Source organism: Monodon monoceros, unplaced genomic scaffold (genome assembly GCF_005190385.1).
Source record: "Monodon monoceros isolate NGI ecotype Baffin Bay Population unplaced genomic scaffold, NGI_Narwhal_1 Super_Scaffold_18, whole genome shotgun sequence".
Classification (NCBI taxonomy): Eukaryota; Metazoa; Chordata; class Mammalia; order Artiodactyla; family Monodontidae; genus Monodon; species Monodon monoceros.
Genome location: NW_021703774.1, coordinates 97,692,648 through 97,715,094, shown reverse-complemented (window position 1 = coordinate 97,715,094; position 22,447 = coordinate 97,692,648). Strand labels below are relative to the sequence as shown.

Here is a 22,447-nt window from a genome sequence, read left to right as displayed (position 1 = left end):
GATAGATAGCTGGTAAACGCTTAAAATTCATATAGTTTCCTTGTATTCTTACATTTGTGCGAAATTAAAATAAATCACTAAAAATACAACCACATACTCTTTTAAAATTAAAAATTAATTTAGGTGTATTATGAGCAATTTAAAGGATTTCATAGCCAACATTTCTCTTAACAGGTTGAAGAAATATGGATACCAACACCATATTGGTCATCAGCGCTGGTTTTACCAGCTTTTTCACCTTTCAGCTTCTTTTCCACTTTGTAAGTTATTGGTTTTCAGCAAAAGTTTCTCCAGGTTTTAATAATCTCAACTTCGAAAAGAAGATTGAATGGAACTCAAGGTAAAGCATACGAAATGTAAATGACTAATTAAAAAATACCTAGTCTTTTGAAATAAAATTATGCATTTAAAATATTTCCAAAAAGTCTTTTTCATTTAGGATCTAACAAAATCTTAGGTCAAATTTTTTTATTTGACATTAGGAATAAAAGGAAAGACAAGTAGATAGATCTCATACAAGAAAAAATTTTCAATTCTTATTCTGAAAGATGTTAGGAAAAATTTATTTAACTGTCTAGGGAAGTGTTAAGTAGACTCTGGCAGACTGTGGTGGAAGGCACTGTTTTGCATTCTCCTCTGAAATATTTATGATAACAAACACATGTTCTTTGGAAATGGTAACAGAAGTAACATTAGTTGGGGCTGTGAGTAGCCTATATATAGTATCGGGCTGGCTTAGCCCAACCTAGGACAGTTAAACACTACACACCGAAGAACCTGGTGCACGGTTAGCACATGTCTCTCTTTTAATGAACTTTCATTTTAATTCATAGCCCTCCAGAATCTGTTCTTTTGTTATGTAATTCTAAAGTAAAAATTGCTTTTTAGATCTTTTAAACAAAAAAGTAAATGGAAAACGAATAAGACATCTAAGGATATAGAAACCTGCCAGAATTTTAATTAGTTGGTTTGCAAATTTTTTGTGTGTGTGCAACTCATTAATCTCTCACAAGGTTTCAAACACAGACGGACTCTGATGACTGCTTCACTTGCTTTAGAGCATTTCAGATGCCCAAACACCTCTGTGCATTTGCAAACCTCAGTGAATTAGAGCAGCTATGGGATACTGTTTATTGTTGAAGTTAATGCTAACTATAAAATGAACTCAGCAGATCTCCAAAATTGCTATAATTATTTTTTCATTGAAATTTCCTTTCGGAATTAAAAACTTCTGCCAAAGTCTGTTTATTTGAGAATGGTCATATGTGACCTGAAATGCCCTATCTATTTGAGCCAAATTGTTTTGCAGGCATTCACTTTTATAACTCAGACTGTGAAGAAGAGTAGTCGTTTTCTTCTGCACCTTACACTGATTTGTCTGGTTCATACATGTTATAGCTCTTCTCCCCAAAAGTGAGAATTATTTCTCCACATATTTTTGAAAAGTAAGAGGTATGATTCTTTTGTCTAAACAATAGCACAAAAGTATTGTTCAAATGTGGGATACAAAAGATACTAACCACTATTTTGTAAAACCATTTCTAACATGAAGATAGAATAGTTGGGAAAGAGAAGGAAACGGATATGGAGGGGGACATTCATTTTCTGCGACTAAATTTTGAACTGTTTTCATTTCCATTTCAACATGGTTAAGGTAGGTAAAGGCATTTGAATCTTGGCGAGCTGCAAGCCAAAGAAACAGGGAGGGTACAGATAGATAGAAGCAAAGGTAAAAATGAAATGAAATGATGCAATTGAGAAATGCTTTGCATTATTCAGTCTTATTATCACTGCCATTCTATGAGACATGGAATCACCATTTGGGAAACTGAGTTCCCATTTGAAAAAGGAGTCTGGGATTATATGATTCATTATGCTATTCAAATACTATTATGCTATGCTATTTTCTCTCAAATTTACTCCTGTTTCCCACTCCAGCTTGGTTTACATGGGACTTAAACTGTGAGGTGGAGAGTGCAAAGAAGGAAAAACAGTTGGCTGCTTTTTGAATACACATATATGTCTTGAAATCCAGATTCCAGTCTTAAAAACAGACAGATCAACACAACCCACATTAATTCTCTCTAGTAATCAGGAAAGAGTCTCTGAACGATGAGTGGCCCAAATCGTCTAGTAGTAAAAGGACAGAAGGCAGAAAAGCTCTCCAGAAAATTCACACCTGAGAGTAACAGTTGAATTAATAAGTCAGAAAATCTTATACTTAATTGTTACTTTTTCTGCAGACATACATACTTATAGATGTTATTAACATTATATAATTAAATAAATTTATTATTTCCACTTGCTTTCCTATGGCATGGAAAGTCCTGTTGTGCTGAAATATTCCTAATTTTTAAATCTGCTTCTTCAAAATATAACTCTTTTGTCTGATTGTGCTATGTAGTTTCTGTTGGTAATACTCATACAACTTGCGCGTGATTACATCAGTAATTTTAAAGTGCTATTCTAAAATTGTCATTACTTCCTTAAAAAAAAAGAAACCAACAAACATTCCTTTTTAACCTTCTTTAAACAAAATTGAAATATTTTATCTTGGTGTTTTTTTTTAAGACCCTGAGGAATCTACATTTTGCTTTGCCAGGAATCTGATTTTTAAGAATGAAATATGAAATTTTCACTAACAGAAGTTTCTGAACGTATAGACTTTTAATACAGAATAGCATGTAAGCACAGGGTGTTTATTTCTCCTGTTCATTATAGTGGGAGCTATTTGATCCAAGTAACATGTAACTTTTCTCTCCTGAAGTTTGTTTCTCCTGTTCATTATAGTGGGAGCTATTTGATCCAAGTAACATGTAACTTTTCTCTCCTGAAGTTTGTTTCTCCTGTTCATTATAGTGGGAGCTATTTAATCCAAGTAACATGTAACTTTTCTCTCGTGAATTATATGCCATTTCCATCAGCTGAGGGCTTGTAATTCTTCCCTTTTACCATATAACATCTCAACAGAGTAGGGAATTTGAGGCCTGAGTATCAGGAACAAAAATTCAGATTTTTTTCCAAAAGGAAACTTTTTGATAGAAGGTTACTAAGCCAACAGGTTAGTAAAAGGTTATGCTTTTTCCTTTAATAGAATTTTTGAATGGCAACAGAAAGCTGGTTGTCTGATTATTTAGATGGCATGTTTTATTTGAGATCAAGGAACTTACATTTTTATCTTGCTATGTTCAAATGGAACACAGGTGTGCTTGGCGTGAAAATTCCAGACTTGTAAACCAGGTTAATTGGGTTAATTATCACACTTCAAAATGTATTTTGGCATTACAAAGGACTCAGTGCCTTTAAATTAGTGAGACTCTTTGAGCATTTAAAATATGATTTGATTTAATTTGATATGTTTACTTAGGACCACATCATATATTAGATCAAGTATATTGATTTTTCAAGTTACAATGAGACTTTTTAATATCAACTTTGTATTGGTTGATATATTTCACTTACTTTTAAGGATTTGGGTCATATTGTAGAGAGATTCATTGCATACCAATTAATTTCTAAAAAGAAAACTTCGCTATTCCTCTCATCCTTTGTTCTAATGAAGAGAAGAGAAACTTCATTACTCATAAACTTTTTCATTATGTGAGTAAGCATATAGTATCCTGTATACAGTTCTTTAAGTAGGATATCATAGAACTTGCATATTGGTTAAGTCATTAAATTTTTAGCAAGATATGTTCATAGAAACTGATGTTTTTCAACTAAAAGTTATTCCTTCTATAAAGAAAATGCCACATGGATCATGTGAACATTTTGTTTTCACTTGGGCATTTCTTTTAAAAACAGATTTTTTCTGAATAAATTCATGGTCCTCCATTTTTCTATTTAGAAGTGATTCCATAATAATGATGAGACACTAATAATAGCCACCTTAGCTTTCTCACAGATTTGTTACAAGAATCAAGTACAATAATGTGTGTATTAAAACTGAAATTTCCAAGGGAATACATTTTCATTTCATGATGCATTCCAATTCTGATCCATGAATATGGAGTTCGTTAAGGCTAGTAGATTTGGAAGTCATTCCTAACTGATTGGAGCAGGAACTAATCCAGCAGTGATGCTGCTGGAGATGGAGCAGGGTGTAGGGTAGTATGCTTACCAAATGCCATCTGTTTGCACAAAACTCTGTCAACTGGTTCATCAGATATGCTTCTGCTTTAGACCCTTTAATCAATAAGTGATTCATCATTTATCTAGCAGGAAATTGTAGACCTGGGCATCTTTCTTGTTATTGATTCCAAAGTAAAGTTGTGGCCCTTGGATTTCTAAATAGCAATTTTGTATTATATTCTCAGAGGTACTCCAATCCTATATTTAAATGCTTCCACATTTAACTTCTTCAGAGTGTTAAATGACTTGCCAGAATTAGTTAAAATTTATTGCACAGATTCTAAAATCTTTGTGTCTATTTCATCTCATTGCAGGGTAGTGTCTACGTGTCATTCTTTGGTGGTTGGGGTTATTGGCTTGTACATATTCTTGTTTGATGAGGCTACTATTGCTGATCCACTTTGGTAAGCTGTTTCTTTCCAATATAGTCAATTTGATTTATATTTTGATTTTAATTATTAATAAGAACATCTCTTTACTTTAAAACAGAAAATATATTGATGGTGTATGGTTTGTTAAAATGCTTCTGTTCAGACATATTTCAGCAAGGTGCATTAGAATGATTTATTTTAGATTTAATACAAATAATGAGGGCCATTTTGCATTAGTATTGCAATTATTATCCACAACAGGGAGAATATGATGATTATGTAAGCGTTTATACCGTGTTAGTGAGTGAAATCAAGTTATTGTAAACACTGTTCTGAGCAAAAATGAGTTATTATTGAGATAGGATAGTCAGATAGATAGGATAGACTTAGTCTTTAAATTTATGTTTGACCCATCATTTGATATCAAAGATAGGAAAATGAGAATTATAGATGTCCACGTGAGAGGAATTTAGTACCACATGAGATGATTTGAAGCATGAATAATAATGTTTAGCCATAACACGATAATTTGTAAGATGATTCTTTTTGAAGAATTTAAATGTCATTCCAATGGCAGGAGTTTTACAAACTGTACTTCCTGGCATTATATGAGAAGACTTAGTTCAGTTTAGTTTGAGGGATTGGGAGTGTTTTGAAAAAGCACTGCACAGGGATGTGATAGATGTGGGTTCTGAGGGATGTGGGGCAATTTGACCAGGTCTTTCGACCATCTCTATTTGACTGCAGTTATGTTGTTTTTTATTCATAAATATGGAATTATGCTGGTCAGAGTTATACCAGTATTCATACATTTTCACTGAGAAGATATTTTTCAAAGTGAATTAATTTAGTGAATTTCATTCCTTGACCAAGTTTTAATGTGCTCTACCTAAACAATTGCTACTTTTTTTTTCATATTTTTATTTTACCCACATGATTGTTAACAGAACCAGTTGTTTTGGGAAGTAAATTTTATAACAAAGATTTGATTCGTTGACCAATTTGTCCTTATCAAATTTTTACCTATTATATTTTTTGATATTTTAACATTTTCTTAGATACCATAATTTATTCCAGGTCCAATTTTCCTGGATCATATTTACAGATCAAAATTTGTAAAGAAGACATGACTTCTACTAAATATTTCCACTTGTAGTTTACCTGTTGTCAGTTTTATTTTATGTTCATTTTACCAGTAGTTCACATTAAAAGTCAGATAAAGGACTGATAATTTGTATCTGTTTCTTGGAGCCAAGAGCATGAGCAGGGCAAAAGTGTAGGATCTTGATATGTGTAAGGGTGGAAACAGCAGGATTAAATTGTTCTGTTCCGATCATTTTCTAACTTGTGATAATAGGCAAATCTCTCCAGTCCTCAGTAAAGTGAGGGTAACAGTATAGTGCCTCTAAATCAGGGGCAGGCTAGATGATTTCTTGAGGATATTTGAGTCTCTGATTCGGAATAAGGAATCAAAACAACAACAACCAGCATCTGGAATTCCATTTGAGTCCTTTCACAAACAAATCATATGAGAACACACTTATAAAATGTTGTCTTTTGGTAATATTATTTTCATAAAACTTTGGGCTAATAAGTATAAGCAATTATGATTATTGCAGTTAGAAGCATTATAGCTAACACAGTACCTTGTGCAAATGACAAGTTACCATTTGAGCACCTATAGAGAACATTTAAATTATATTTAAATCTCAATAGAAAAGAAAGTAGTTGTCATCTATAACCATGTGCTAAAAACAGGAACCTGTTTTTTAATATTTATAGGGGTGATCCATCTCTTGTGAAAGTGAATATTGCTATTGCTTCAGGCTACCTCATTTCTGGTATGTGATATGTTGTTCACTGTCTGTTTCTTTTTAGACTACTTATGGAATTATGCAAAGAATACATACATAGTCTATGCTTTTGGTTTATTTATTTAAGAAGCAACTTTTAGGATCCATACTGAGGGAAAAAAATACCTGCTGTAATGGTAGAACATGAAACATTTTTCATGTTGGCTCTCTGGTTCTCAAAGATCAGAGCTGCAGAGTGGGGCCTCAGTTAGGCCTGGATTTTTTTTTTTTTTTTTTTTTTTTTTTACTAGTGATGGTTCCTTTTTGGCCTAAAGAGCTGCTCAGGTGCAATTACCATGACGCTAAGGAAGTTTAAGCCTCAGGGTTCTCACTTGCAAGGGCCCTTGAAATGTGCTCCCATGGTCATGGTTTTGTATTGTTTTGGTAAGATTTGCAAAAGTGAGGTATTTTAGTCATAATCAGTTAAGATCGTGGACTCTTTCTACTTCACATTTCCCTCTGTCATATTTTCTCTCATGTTGGATGAGGTTGGAATAACCTTTTACACAACGAGACAGAGGGGAAGTTAAGTTGAGAATATGCCATTTAAACTGCTCTTTGAAAAGACATTTTGGACTGTCTCAATAAAACGAGAAATAAGAGATCTCTGATTTGGACATTTATGCAAGGAACCCTATTTTGTAATTTTCAAATTTAATAAACAGCTGAAAGAAAATCCAAGTAAAAATAATGGACTATGAAACAAAAGTGATAAAGATGAGTGATGGACTCGGTAGAAAATTTTCTGCCATCAAGAAGTGAATTGTAAAAAAAAAAAAAATTAGATTAAACCAAAACACAGTAATTTATTAAGAGGAAAAGATACACTTGGGATAGAAATAATGAATAGGCTATTGGATTATTCAATGGCCCAATTAAAAGAAGAGTGTATCTTGTGGACATACTGGGAAAAGATTTGCTCTTTGGCACAAAATGCTGTCATTGACAAGGTTAACACAAAATTTATAATATGCCTCATACACTGGTTAGTGAGTATTGTCAATTCAGAGAGTAGTTACTACCCAGGAAATCTTGTATGAAAGAAACTTGATAAAGATTTTCTCAAATAAGGTAATAGTTCAAAACACTTAAAAATAAGTTATGAACTGAAACAAACTTTCTAAACCAAGCTGAATGAAAGGTGAATTCTTTTATTCTCTCTATAGAAAATATTATAAGATCATTATCATATAAATTGGTGACCAAAGAATATACAGCCAAATATAGGAAAAATGTATCTAGAGAAGCATATCAGGCAGTTAATTACTAATAGTTCTAAATTTTCTTGATTTCCACATTTGTGGTATTTTTTCCTCTCCTTAAAATTTATAATCTGATGATTTCTTTTACCTTTATATGTATTCACATCTAGTTTTGTATTAGTAATTTTTATTTTTTATAAAAGAAGCTCCTCATGCTATAAGCTCCAAACCCACAAAACCTGAATCAGACTCTGGTTTCCATCCATGATAGCCATTTGTTACCAGGTTTAAATTTCATGTTTAACCATTTGGTAAAGAAAATACTTGTGTTCACAGTTTGAGATGTTTCTGTTTTATTAAATGAAACAATTTTCTGAATTGTGGTATTGATTTAGAATTTAAAGAAAAATGGATGCCTTGAGCTCTTTTTTAAGATATCTTTTTAATAGTTATAGTTCTTCGTGTTTGGGTTTGGTTTTTTTTTTGCTATTTTGATATTTAACCACATTCTATGTTAACTTTAAAATTTTTTTGCTGAATTTGTGTTATACACGAGTTAGCGTTTTATACCTTTTCTGAGATCGTCTTATCCGTTTGAGTTATTATAGTGACAAAAATCAGTAATTTAGCCTTATTTTAAGATTATTTTTATTCTGTAATATTTTCATTTTATTTAACCCTTGTAACAAGTTAATTTGTTTATACTTTCAACAAATACGTTACATTACATAGCTATACGCCTGGCACTGTGCTGGATGCCCACACTTGGTCCTCTTCCTAGAGAAGTCCCAGTAGTGTAGGGGAGACAGTTATCTGGAAGCACATACTTCGTGGTAAAAGGGCTAGTTGAGCTCCTGATGTACGAGACGAGTGCTGTGGGCTCAGAGTGGACTGGGATGTGATGTCAGGAGAAAGTTAAATACACTTGAAAAACAATGAAGCTTTCTTCCTGTGTAATATCTTATTTTTCCTTGTTACAGATTTGTTGATTCTCATTTGGTATTGGAAAGTGATTGGTGACAAGTATTTTATAATTCACCATTGTACAGCGCTGTATGCATACTACTTTGTACTGGTGAGTGCCAGGATTTACAGTGGTCTGACAAGCAGACAAGATTGGGAGTAATGACTCAAGGGTGAAGATAAATCTAAACGTACAATTCTTAATTTATAAAGATCAACCCCAAATGCATTCAGGAATCACTCTTGTGATGTTATCCTGTGTATTAACGAAAATAATAGAATAGCTTTACTTACGCGTTTGTATTAGTGCGTCTATTTGGATTCACACACTTTGAGAAAGTCAGATGACCCCAGTTTCCTGAATGTTCACTCAAAACCTTTAGGATCATGTGGCTACTGACATTTGTCTGTCTTTTTAGATGCATGTATGTTTTATCAGCCGGAGCTAGGTGTAGATTCCTGTATAACCAGCTGAAGTATCTCTTTTCTGTTTAATTTCATATACCGTTCCACGTACAAGCATAGTTACACTTGAGTATGCTAGAGCAGGGGTGGAGGGGGAGGGGGAGTCTTGTTCAGAGGCTTCATCAGAACTTCCAGACGGAGCTAATAGAGGATCCAGCAAATCTGGGGCACTAGTGCATATTAACTTTTATTTCTAACATTATTTTAATACATTATACATTTGTAAATTAGCAATTTTATATCCCTTGCATCTTTGTTAGGTTTCTCCTCAATCAATTATTTTTCAACCTAGATAGACCACCAAACCCAAGATAGATACTGGGAAATAATAGACGTATGTAAACTCGAATAGTATAAATTTTATGTAATACGTGTGGTATACCATTCCATGTTTTTCCTGTTTTAAAACATAAATGTAACCACTGGCTTTTTTTTTTCTTATTTGGTATTACTAAAATCTGTATATCACTGGACATTTGTGATGATTTTGAGGGCTTTAAAAAAACTCATACAAATGTGTATTAATAATATTCTTCTATTTTTCTTTATATTGCCCCACACAAGGATAGCTGGTGAATAAGACATCAGATTACATTATTTCTGCAAGAATAAGATACATCAAAGCATCTCTTTATATCACCCATTTAAAGTTATAAGTCTAAATAATTAATGTAAATGTTTTAAAAACTATGCTGGTTTTAATGTTATAAATAAGTAGGTATTTATAGGATCCCAGTAGGGATCCATAATCACTTTATTCTTCTGAAGCAATAGGCTGTTTTTACTGGCATTTCCTACTGTTTATCTCCTTGTCTTCCTTTTTAGATTTTAATACATTATAGGTAGTTATAACATATAGACTTCTACCTTTTACAGGTCTTAGATAGTTGCAACACATGCCTTTTGTTTCCTGAACACTTTTGCTAAAGAGACGTGGAAACTGACTAACAAAATATTGGTTGACTCAGGGAAGAATGTGTGTGGGTACTCATGTGAGTTTAATATCCTGCTGCAGGTTAGAAGTATGGTCTCTAAACATGAGTCACAAATAATCGTTGTGCTATGAAAAGAATATAAGCTGGTGAAAGATAACAGGTCATTTACATGCATTTGTAAATGTGACTAGTATGAACTGCTGTTCTCTCTCGGCCACTGAAGTCACAGGCTTGGCAAATGGCTGCTGTGCATGGAATGGCAAGTTGAATATCTCATTATGTGGGAGGAATACTGTTTTCTCTTTGGACTTTTATGCCTTTATAAAATGTTAGTGAAGTGAATGCTGGATTTTTAAAAAAGAAATTAACTTTATTTAGTAAAGTTGATAAGAAAATCAGCTGCAATTTTTTCAAGAGATGGTTGCTTTTTTGATATGTCTTCCTTTGTTCTATTGTATGAAATGAATGGTATGAAAGAAAATTATCTAATTAAAGTGAATCTATTCATAGGGAAACAAAATAGAAACAAAATTGATGAAATAAATATTTATAGATGTAGAGATCCTATGTCATTTATAGATCTTACATTTACTATTTGAATATAAGAAAATTTTTTCCCATGCAATGAATTCCCAGGTTACTTCGTGCATTTTAAGTAAAGCTAACAAAATACCAACAGCAAGTATTACTACTATTATTATTTTGTATAAACTTTTATGAAATTCTTATCCCTTATGCAATGAGAACTGACATTTGGAAAGCACTTCGACTTGATACTTCTGCAACTATTTAAGCTGTTTGTAGTAAGCTTTTTTTCTTAAAAGATTTTCTAACTGGAACTAATTAAAACTTAAAGTGAAGAATAGAGGCTAATTACCTGTAGGTTTTAAATGTACGCCCTACTGAATAGTTGAATGTAAATAACAACTTTACCTTATCTGACGTAACAAAAGTAAGTCTTTTTTTAAAAATTTTTTTGCGGTATGCGGGCCTCTCCCATTGTGGAGCACAGGCTCCGGACGCGCAGGCTCAGCGGCCATGGCTCACGGGCCCAGCCGCTCCGCGGCATGTGGGATCCTCCCGGACCGGGGCACGAACCCGTGTCCCCTGCATTGGCAGGCGGACTCTCAACCACTGCGCCACCAGGGAAGCCCTTTTTTTTTTTTTTAAGTAAGAGTTTTGAACTTAGGGTATTGTAGGTTGTAAATAAGTTATATAATGTCTTGATCCTCTCTCTAATATATTTACTGGAGTTTTAAAATTATCTCATGGAATAATTTAGAGCTTAAGAAATCTTCTCTTCTGCCTACATAGAAAGGTAAAAATCCTACAGCTTTTTTCTTGATATTCAGCTTTCATCCCTTGGGCAGGATACTCATTATCAGGGAAAATATGACAGGTTAATCTCTTATCATAAAGGAAGTGACACATTTAGGCTTTAATGTTCTATGTTTAGGGATAAACCATCCTCTTTTGTTCTCCCTCTCTGACTTCTTGGATAACGTTAGTTTTCTCCTGTATTCCTTGTGAATCACCTCCTCTCCCCAATCAAACCACATCGTTAGATACTGAGTTATAGTATATTTGGAAAACTTTTAAACTTGACAAGAAAATCACTGAGTCTCTGTGTACTTTGCCAACTCTTCTGCATCTTTCCATTACCCTAGGATCTAATCATTAAACCATTCTGCTGCAATTTAAGAAGAAAATTTGGTTTCAAATGCCCCTTGTTACATTTATTTAAGGGTATTAGTATTAGGTGTGATACTTTGAAGGTGAAGATTTTTGATTTTTGTTTAATATTTTACCCCAGTTATCTATGTTTTAAAAACATTTTGCAAACAATTGTGTATGAAGTGGTACTGAAAAATGAGATTCGTTATGTAAGATAAGGTAAAGTTGTAATTTACGTCAGGAGACAAGAAGTAGAAAAATACTGGTCTTATGTTTAGTCTAAACAAAAATTTCCACAGTGCTGTGAAACAAATGCCATGACTCACTAACGTTTTATCATTAACAGTGTTAAAAAAGAAAAACTACTGTTTTAAGGTGAGTTAAATAGTGTTGCATGTTCTCAGTTACACTTAAATAACGTATTTCCTTTTTTTCTCCCATTAAGATAGCCTTAAAGAAAAATTTTAGGTAACTATAGTGGCTGTTACAGCAACATTTTAAGATAAGAAAATTTCAAAAATTAACTTTTCTGTAGACTAGGTAGGTATTAAAAATAGGCACTTAATATAACTCACTAAAGCAAGATTCACTAGTAAGGTCTTTGTGATTTCTATTTCCCACTAAATTTATATATAATAAGACATCTTAAGTATTTAAATCAAAAATATTTTTAGAAGTTGTATAATATGTTAGATAACTTTTTTCCTACTGAAATAAAAGATTGACAGCTTTCTTATACAGTAACGAATGATAGACTAGCAGAAGTAAGTCTTAGAAATTGTTTTATTAGTATTTCCATAGCTCACTTATACAAATCTATATAAAAGCACTATGATACAGTTAGTTTATTACTTTTACTACTAACTGAGGGATTAGCCATGGTAAAAATATTAAGTGCTCAGTTTTTTATTCATAAAATATGTGTTCTATGTGTGTGTATATGTAAAGATACATACATATTCCATATAGGTATGTGTGGTTTTGGAATTTGTTTCAGTATTTCATTTTTAATATAGAATACCTGATGTGAGCATTTCTTTCCCATATTTCACGAACATAACAAACCTCCTCTAAGGCCTCCCTCAGTTTCGGTAAGGAGGAATTCTTCTCTTTCTTCCTGGTTCTGTGTTTACTGCTTCATGCTCTTTTGTGGGCACAGAGCATCTCCTCAGATATGCATAGTGGGATTACCTTAGCAGAGCTGTGTGCCTTTCTTTCTCTAAGCTGGCCTGATTTTTTGAAACCTATTTCCCTTTAATAACCAGGAAAGAAAACAGTTCATGTATTGGACTTGATGTGTGATGATAAAATAGATGTCAATGAAGAGGATTGCCATGTCCACCCTCTTCGTTATTTTGTTCTTAACTAGGTTTTTTAAAAAGAAATCTTATCATATGATTCTTCTTACATGAGGTAACTGAAGTAGTCAAATTCCTAGAGACAGAAAATAAGATAGGAGCTGGATGAAGGGGGTGTTGGGAAGTTACTGTTGATGGGTAAGAGTTTCAGTTGGGAATATAAAGAAGTTCTGGAGGTGGATAGGTGATAGCAGGACAACAACATGAATGTACTTAATGCCACTGAACTGTACACTTAAAAGTGGTTAAAAGGGTAAATTTTGTGTTATGTATGTTTTACCACAATAAAATAAAGTTTAAAATATGCAAGCTTATCAATTAACTGAAGCAAGGTTAGGAAGAGGAACTAATAATATGTTGGATGATGTATTACATTTTTTAAAGTTTCAGGCTGGAATAATAAGCTGAAACAAATAGATGGAACCGAATAGTGATGAATGTCAAGTTTTGCACTTGGACTTGACAATGTATAAAAAGAGAGGAATGACTGGGAAGTGGCAGACGACCACAATTGTAGTTGTGCCAATAGCACGTCACATCTGCTATAATTTACTCTATTAGGGGAGGTACAGTATCCAGTTCAAACAAATTACAGTTTCCTAGTTAGACCATACTCACAGCATCTGGAGTCTCTAAAATTGCATATGTTCTGGGGCGAGCTGCCAGGTAACTGTAGAGGGGAGATTAGATTAGGTGGCTATTGCCCTCGGATAAACAACTGAAGGACCCAGAGAGGTCAGCTTAGAAAAGATAAGTTGTAGGACAACTACATGGCTTTGAAATGTCCTTGGAAATGTGAAAGGACTGTTAAGTGGAAGGGGAAGTAGACTTACTCTGATTTAATTCAGACATTGGAATTAGGACCAATGGGGATGGTAAAGAAAGGTAGGGGAGACTGCTGTTTTACAAAAGAGACATTCCCAGTGAATAGATTTTAACAACAGCCTTTTAAAAGTGGTTCTTTTTACCATAAGGTATCTTCAATCAGATAGATATAATAAGTGGAAGCTTTAAGTCGGAGCTTATACTAAATCGTCTTTAAAGTTCTATAAGTCTGAGATTCTGTGATTCAACTGTTTTGATGAAATGATTGGATTTAGTTCTAATACTGGAGAGCTAGGCAATGGGCAAGTTAAGAATAAGCTACGTTTTGTCACCAAGTTCTTAAGTAACCCAGGGAGGAAGGGGTGAAAGCAGCTGGTCTGCAGATCCATTTACTTCCTTGGGAGAAAGGGAGGGGAAGAAAAGAAGGCAAGTGACCCAGGTCTAATCTCCTTGTTGACAGGACCTTTGGGTAAATAGGGTATGTACTGACATTTGTTAGGAGAAAGAGGTCTTAACTCTGGAATGCTCTTAGCCTGTTCCTGGCTAAGGATTCCCTATAGTAAAGAGAACCCAGGCTCTGTGAGGCCTGGCTCTTTGGAGAATGTCATGTAGTCTGTACAGTTGTTTGGAGGTATAAAATGGAGATGTTTTATAAGATAAACTCTCACTGCATGTGAGGAACTTGGTGAACCTCACCTAGTAGAGCCTTCACATCTTCTGGGCCAGTGCTGCTTGTTCAACACAGGAAGGACCTGGCTTGCCAACTGCCCTTCACGTCCCAAGCCTCTCTCTACTTCTTCTGAATTATCTGATAGCCTCTATCCTTGTAGTAGTTAGTAAAGCTTAATTCTAGGTAAGATCACTGTTTCACATGAGCCAGATTGGGCAATCCAATCCGGTCCTGTGTGTTGGCTCAAACCTTCAACTCTGTCTTATAAGTAAATAATCAAAAACCTTGAATGATTAAAGTTAGGCAAAGAGTAATTAAATACAGGGTGGATTTTGTTCCCAAATCTCATTTCTAGATTCATGGTGCTCTGAAAGGGTTTCCCATGGAAATGTCCTAAGATTATGGGTCAGTCTAAATAGCCTAGAAAAAGTACCTCATAATTGCTACAGTAGAACATAGTCACATTTTTATATAAACCCCAGTGCCCATAACTTACCTCACACCAATTACATAGCCTTAGTGGTGGGAAAGTGTGCCCATCCCACTCCAAGCCATTGACGGTATTTAGTATCATGCTAGCAGTAGTAGGTGCATAATAATTTTATTTATCTTTCTCCCTCACCTTCTAAATTCCTGACCCTAGCCACTCTTGGCTGTTAGAAAATTAAATGTCCTGTGATAAGAAAATCCAGATTTTCATAATCACTGGCTGAAAGGAAAATTTTCTTTTAAGCTCTGGAAGGGATCAGACAAATCTTATTTTGTTTTCCCTCATAGAGTCATGCAGAGGCCATGGCCAGTATGAATTTTACTATAGGCAAAGCTCCTTAAAGATAGATGGCAGAAGTGGAAACACCACATTGACCAGAGTCAGTTGTGAGTTTTGCCATAATTTACTAACAGTAAAGTATCAAAATGTATAATTTATTAGAGCTGAATTAAACCTGTCCTCTTACTAGTGTCTATATCACTTGTATTTTAGTAGGTTTTGTTGGTGGGGTAAGGATAAGGTAACAAGGAATTATACATAACCTGAATCTTATCTAATGGCCACCTGTGCCTGTGGAAGCCTGTGCCACACGTGATGCTAACTCTCATGGGTGAACTGGATTAAACAGGTCGAGAGTCATTGATGTGCAGGATCGGAGACTATGGAAGCCAGGCTACTGACACATAGTTCACTGGCTCGCAGTGGTTTTGAACTGAGGAGGTGGTGGTGGGGAGAGGTAAGGAATTAAGAATATGATAGCTACCTAATTCAGTCCCGCAGGTTCCGAGATTTAACTATGGGAAACTATCTTTAAAAATTCAAGTAACACATCACCCAGTGACAACTCTGTAATGCTATAGCAATTTAGAAAATGGAAAGGTGAATGTGTTAATTTCCATTATTTTTTTTGTCTGAATATGCATGTTTATAAAAAAATTCTGAGTTTGTAGACATACAGGGCTTAGTAAGTATAACGTTTTCTAGTTCTGAGTCTCCAGAGATAACTACTGACAATACTTATGTATATTCTTGCAGTTTATATAAATTGTTCGGGAATTTTCATATATATATATATATATATATATATATATATATATATATTTGTGTTTCTTTAAAATTTTCCAAGAGAGCTTTTGAGGTAGATGAGACTTAGTCAGTCTTCCAAAACAAAAGATAAAAGCATGTTTAGATCAGCAGAAAAAAGTAGGGAAGCCTTTCTAGGTTGGAAAACATGAGGAGAAGAGGTCAGATCTTCATGGGTGGTAGGAAGGACTTGGGTTGTCAGCCTACGGGATTCATGTGGGCTCAGCGGTGGTTGTACGTTTGGATGAGTCAGACGGGGCTGCCTGATGGAGTGAACATTCTAACTCATCAGCCTTGTGTTTTACTTTTCACAGAATTGTTGTAGGACCTTTGGCCAAAAGATAACTTGATGCAGTTGGCATATTAGAAGAATAAATCTGGTGGTGATAACATAGGAAAAAGAAAGCTGCGTGGGAGAAGATCTCTTTGAGGAGGTTATTGGAATAATGTAGATGATAGATTATGAAGAACGTAACTTTGGTGGTTTTATTAGTGAGGAAGAAACTAAACTAAAAGCCATTTTGTAGTCAATAGGTCATGGTGACTAATTTTGGATTTCAGAGAAGGAAGGGAAAGAAGAAGGCAAGGTGACCCAGGGCACTAGAGAAATGTGCGACCCTGAAGGAAATGGGAAAAAGAGTTTGGGCAGGAATATGGTTGTAGATGTTGTGAGGTTTGTGGTGATACATGGTTATTCCAGGGGAGAAGGGCCCATGTGCCATTAGAAATAAGGTGTGTCTTGTTGGGGGAGGGTGGTCAGGGTCAGGGACCAGAAAGAAGGTTGGTCCTGTAAAAGAAGCAGAGGAGAATTTCAGAAGGGTAGAAAGAAAACCACAAAAGAATACATTTGGAAAACAGTGGTTAAGGCCCCTTACAGCAACACTGTAAGTTAAAAAGCTATGATAAGTAATGTACAAGCAGAGGGTATTTGAAAAAATTAATTAGGTCATTCATTGTTATTTGAAGATTAGAATATATTGACAAGCAAAAAAGAAAAAACAATGTCCCAATCCCACAACCCAGAGATAACTATTTATATTTGCTTAATTACCATTTACATTTAGGAGTGTATCCTACTTGTATATATGCATAAGTAAAAAACTAGCATTCTGGGTATGAATATATATTACAAAAATGGGATCAAAACCAAAAATTTTAAACTTGTTTTACATATTGAAGTATTGCATACAACAAAATAACTCTGGTAATCTTGTGTCAGAAAGCAAGGAACCTATCAAAGACTAAAAGGGTCTTGTCGAAAAGACACAGGAACCAACGTGATGGCTCTCACTTTGGTTAAAAATGTGACATTTTGATCATCAGTTAGAATACTGACTTTGGCCAGTGAAACCCATTGACTCGTGAGATCTTAATTATATTGAAAAAAAGAAAAAGAAAAGAAGAAGGAAGAAGGCTTGGTGGTCCTTGCACGAGGTCTCATGTGGGTGCTGTTAGGTAGCTGTTGGGACTGGATCATCTAAAGGGTCAACTGGGTTGAAAGGGGCTCATTTAAGTAGCTGGTAGTTGATGCTGGCTTCCTGCTCGGACATCAGCAGGCTTGTTGCCTAGAGCTCCTGTATGTGGCCCCTCCATGTGGCTTGAGCTTCTCATAGCCTGGCTATGGTGTTCAGAGAGAGAGCATCTCAAGAGTGAGTGTTCCAACGGACCCAGGAGGAAGTTGCATGGCTTCTTATGACCTAGCTTCAGAAGACCCAGAACTTCACTTCCACTGCATTCTGCTGGTCAAGTGAGTCACTGAGGCAGCCCAGCTTCAAGGGGAGGAAAGTAAGACTCCACCTCTTGATATGAGGAAGGGAAGGAACTGATGGTGGTCACTTAGGTGACTGTCAGCCACCTCTTGATTTGTCAATGTTAGACATGTTAATTATCTTCTTGCCATGATGGGTAAGAATTTAACACTCACACCTCTGTTTTCCTTGCCTTTTTTCCCATGTAGTTAAAGTAATTTGATTTTCTCTCTCCGTTCCTTTGGAAACTTTAAACACTTTTATTTCTGGTTTGTGGCACCTCTGGATCCTTTAAGGTGAAGATGTCTGTGCTTCTGTCCTTCTATCCACTTCTGTCACTCCCACTGTGCTTCCCAGTTTCTGTCATTTGTACTTGTATTCTTGTATCACCAAGATTTTAAAATATTTGCCTTTTATTCTATAATCATATTGTTTTCCTTTATATACAGTTGATCCTACACAGAGAAAATAAAGTGTTTATTATGACTGTATTAAAATAGTTCACTGCACAACCAGGATTACATTTCCTGTCTAATTTTTGCTTCGAGTTTCTAATCGCCTTCCTTTTTTTCTTGTAACATACGCCTTTGTCTTGTATTTGAGTTGTTCCATATCTTGGAGGATAGCATCCCATCTCTGCAGTCATCTTTCCCCCAGATACCTGCCCCTGGAGCTCTCCATTCTCCTGCTCTCTAGGTCTGCTACTTGATGTCCCAGGCTTCCTGCCATTACTCCCCTGGTTTGGGGTCACTGTTTCCTGCATCCCATATGTCTTGGTTTACTGACACGTGCTGCAGCATATCCTCAAATAATTGTCTAAGAAAGAGGGTAAAGGAGGTTTACTCTCTAAGTCTTCAGCAAGTTCTGAAAATGTTTTTATTTTCAGGCCATTTGGTTCTATCATTGTCTCTGTTGATGGCATATGGATATATAATCATATTTAATCAATTCCCTATTGTTGTGTGTTTGTTCTCAGTTTCACTATTGTGTATAACTTGAGGAAACATTCTTATGTTTTCATATTTGTGCCTATACATAATTATTTTCAAAGACTAATTTTGTGGGATTTCTGGGCAAGTGGTATGTACATTTTTAAGGGTAGTGACATGTTCTACTAAAATTCTCTTTAGGAAGGTTACCCTGTCCCCTCAAAAAGATGTATGTGCGTATATGATTTAACTGGTTAACGTGTAGAGATTATTATGTGTAAATGGTTCTTTTCATCAAGAGATTCATTGGTTTTTGTTGTTGGATCTGTTTGTTTTTGTTTTATGAATACTGGCAGTTCATAGGGCTCAGAAACTTTGAAGAGGGTGGGCCAGAATTTTCTGAGCAAATTGGAAATGGTATCTGGAAAGAAGATAGACATGTACTTGGACAGTCATTAAATATTTGAAGGGTTGTCATATGAAAAAGAGATTTTGGATAGCCAGGATCAGGAGTAGGACTGGCAGGTGGACGTCAAAGAGGGTACAGTAGGGCTTCCCTGGTGGCGCAGTGGTTGAGAGTCCGCCTGCCGATGCAGGGGACGCGGGTTCGTGCCCTGGTCCGGGAGGATCCCACATGCCGCGGAGCGGCTGGGCCCGTGAGCCATGGCCGCTGAGCCTGTGCATCCAGAGCCTGTGCTCCGCAACGAGAGAGGCCACAACAGTGAGAGGCCCGCGTACCGCAAAAAAAAATAAAAAATAAAAAGAGGGTACAGTGTAGTTCTGGAACTTTTGGAAAGCTGCTTTAGGAGATGCTACTCTACTCACCATGGAGTTGTCCACGCTGGGGGGCAACCTGGAAGAGCTTTTGTAGAAGGGATTTAAAACATCTGTGGGTAATTGAAATAGGCAATCTTCAGAGGCCATTTTAACTCTACCATGCTGTGATGGTCATGAGCATAAACTTGTGGTGAAGAATTAAGTTTGGGTTGGGTGCAGTATAGTTGTGCAAAGTGAGGTAAAAGGTTGATATAACCTATTGGGTAAATAAAACAGGTGAGTCTTCTCTTAGAAGTATTTATTTTCCTTTTCAACCTGGATTTTTTTCTGCAGCAATTAGAAAGTAACGTTAACTACTTTTGGAGGAGTGATTATTAATATGATTCATCTTTTATAGTAAAGTAGCAGTAGTGAACCGACATTTAGTCCTTACTAATGGTGATGGTGATCTGTCTTTCTTATCATCCATTCATCGTCATCATTTCAGGTGTGGCCCTTAGTCCCGTGTAGTCATCCAAGGCTCAGGGATCAGTGACTAGAGGTGGAGGCTTCTGTCTAGGAAAGAAAGAGTAGGTCCTTTTAGGACTTGTTCAAACTTATTTAATCTTCTTTATAGCTATAGTAAGAAAAATTACCTGGTTCAGTTTCACTTTTAACTTAATTTTTTTTTAGAGCGCCTTTTCTGTTTTAGTATTTTTCCTGTTTGCCATTAGTGTGCATTTTGTCTTTTTAAATTTAAAAAAAATCTATTTATTTATTTACTTTTGGCTGCATTGGGTCTTCGTTGCTGCGCACCGGCTTCACATTGTGGTGGCTTCTTTTGTTGCCGAGCACAGGCTCTAGGCACGCGGGCTTCAGTAGTTGTGGCTCACGGGCTCTAGAGCACAGGCTCAGTAGTTGTGGTGCATGGGCTTAGTTGCTCCACGGCATGTGGGATCTTCCCGGAGCAGGGCTCGAACTGGTGTCTCCTGCATTGGCAGGCGGATTCTTAACCACTGTGCCACCAGGGAAGCCCCTGCATTTTGTCTTATTCTCACATCAATTCTGTCATAAAGACGGTATTCTGCCTGTTTTACAAATGGAGAAGCTGAGGTTTTGGTCAGCTTTGCCCAAGGTCACTTAGGAGAGCTAGGGTTCAAATCCTGGCCTGCACACCCCAGGCCCATGATCATTCATTAACTATCCCTGACTCCCCAGACTTAATTGCTTAATTATAATGAATTGTCCAAATAGAACATCTGCAGTGTAACAGGTATTTATGGACTGGTTCTCCAAAACTGATGATCGTTGAAGAGGCCACGAGGAGCTAGAAAAGGATGAACTCTCGGAACCTGCATTGCTTGATGTTATGTGCAGATTGTGACAAAAACTCATACAGTGAAATAATGGCTCATTTTTTGGAAATAAAACTGCTTCACAACTCAAAAATGGGGGCTTCCCCTGTGGCGCAGTGGTTAAGATATGCCCACGTGCCACAACGAAGCGTAGCCCCTGCTCGCCACAACTAGAGAAAGCCCGCGCGCAGCAATGAAGACCCGATGCAGCCAAAAAAATTAGATAAATAAATAAATTTAAAAAACAAAACAAAACACAAAACTGTTACCAGAAAAGGGTAGCTACTTAAATAGTACTTTTTTTAAAAACTAAAATTGTAACTTATTGGAATCCATCTAGGGTACTCTAGAGTGTCTTAAAATGATAGATATTTTAGAAATAGATGGCATATACGATGAATTTATACATACAAATGACCTTACAAACAGCTGATCTACCAGAACAAGCCTGTAGATACAAAGTGGATAGATACTCTTAGAGAGCTGGAAACTTAATTCTTATAATTCTAAAAGCCTGCTGTTGCTAGTAAGTAAAATTTTATGTATTTTATGCTTAAACACCTTTGTTGAGAAAATATTTAGCTTGAGATCATCATACTGGACTGATAACAGTAATGTGGGCCTCTAAGAGCAGAGTTACAAGTCAAAGTGAATTTTACATTTAACTGTAGTTGTTTTACTTCTGCAAAAAAATAAGGCTATCCTAAAGGCCGCAGGCATTTCAGAAAAGTATTATTGGAAAAGGAAATAAGGAGTAAAAATATCCTACTTGTCATGGATAGAAAGATATCATTATTATTTTTTTATTAAATACAGGTAATAACTGTTTAGTCCTATTGTATTTACATTCTCCTTTTTAAAAGTCTTACATTTATGCTTCTTAAAGACATAATAAAAAAATAATAATGTAACCTACTACGTTTAAATATCTAACAAAGAAAAGTAAAAGGCCAGAAAGAAACATTATAAAAATATTATATTTTTCCACAATTTTATTTGTTTAGTCCCACTATTAATTACTAATTGCCACCATTAACTGGTCCTTTGTTTAAATAAATGCACTTATTGTAACAGAAAAGTAAATAGTACAGAATAATATGTAAATTCAAATTTACACGTATTTCTGTGTTAAAGTGATAACGCACGCGCGTAGTTATTTCCCGTGTATTGTCATGTGGCTTTGGACTGCTGTGGCTGTGTCTGGTTGACTCTGAAATGTTGAGCATCCTCCTCTCCCACCACTTCTGTGCACAGTGCTCGTCTTGGCCACTGTCTTTGTCTCTCTGCTGTCCTCCTCTTCTTCCTCATCACCCATTTCAGCTTCACTAAGGACAGTGAGTTTGAGATTATAAAAAGTTTTAGATTCATTTTGGAAAGCTAACTCTTGCAGTCCAGCTCTCAGTTTTTAATCCCTAAAATAATTTACATAGAGAAGAACTGAGAATCTTCAAATAAAAAGTCCATTCATTATTATTTTTTTCATTATTGCTTTATATTTTTCCCATTTGGAAGGCAGTGTGGTATAAACAGTAGGAAAAGTATTTCTGAAGTTCTGGTATATCTGATGTTTTGAGGGCAGGTTCTTTTGGTGTGTAATCACAATTGATTTAATTGGAAGTTCTAGAATGACTCCATTTAC

General features: G+C 35.5%; 1 protein-coding gene across 7 annotated transcripts in view; it reads left to right on the top strand.

Annotated features, from left to right (window-relative positions):
• TLCD4 (TLC domain containing 4) overlaps positions 1 to 22,447 on the top strand; it is a 102,086-nt gene that overhangs the window by 58,829 nt on the left and 20,810 nt on the right. For all 7 annotated transcript variants that reach the window (XM_029228756.1, XM_029228755.1, XM_029228753.1 and 4 more), the window contains 4 exons: positions 175 to 340; positions 4,446 to 4,535; positions 6,285 to 6,343; positions 8,538 to 8,632. In XM_029228756.1, the coding sequence (XP_029084589.1) occupies positions 186 to 340; positions 4,446 to 4,535; positions 6,285 to 6,343; positions 8,538 to 8,632 (399 nt within the window). In that variant the 5' untranslated portion in view covers positions 175 to 185. The remainder of the gene's footprint in view (positions 1 to 174; positions 341 to 4,445; positions 4,536 to 6,284; positions 6,344 to 8,537; positions 8,633 to 22,447) is intronic.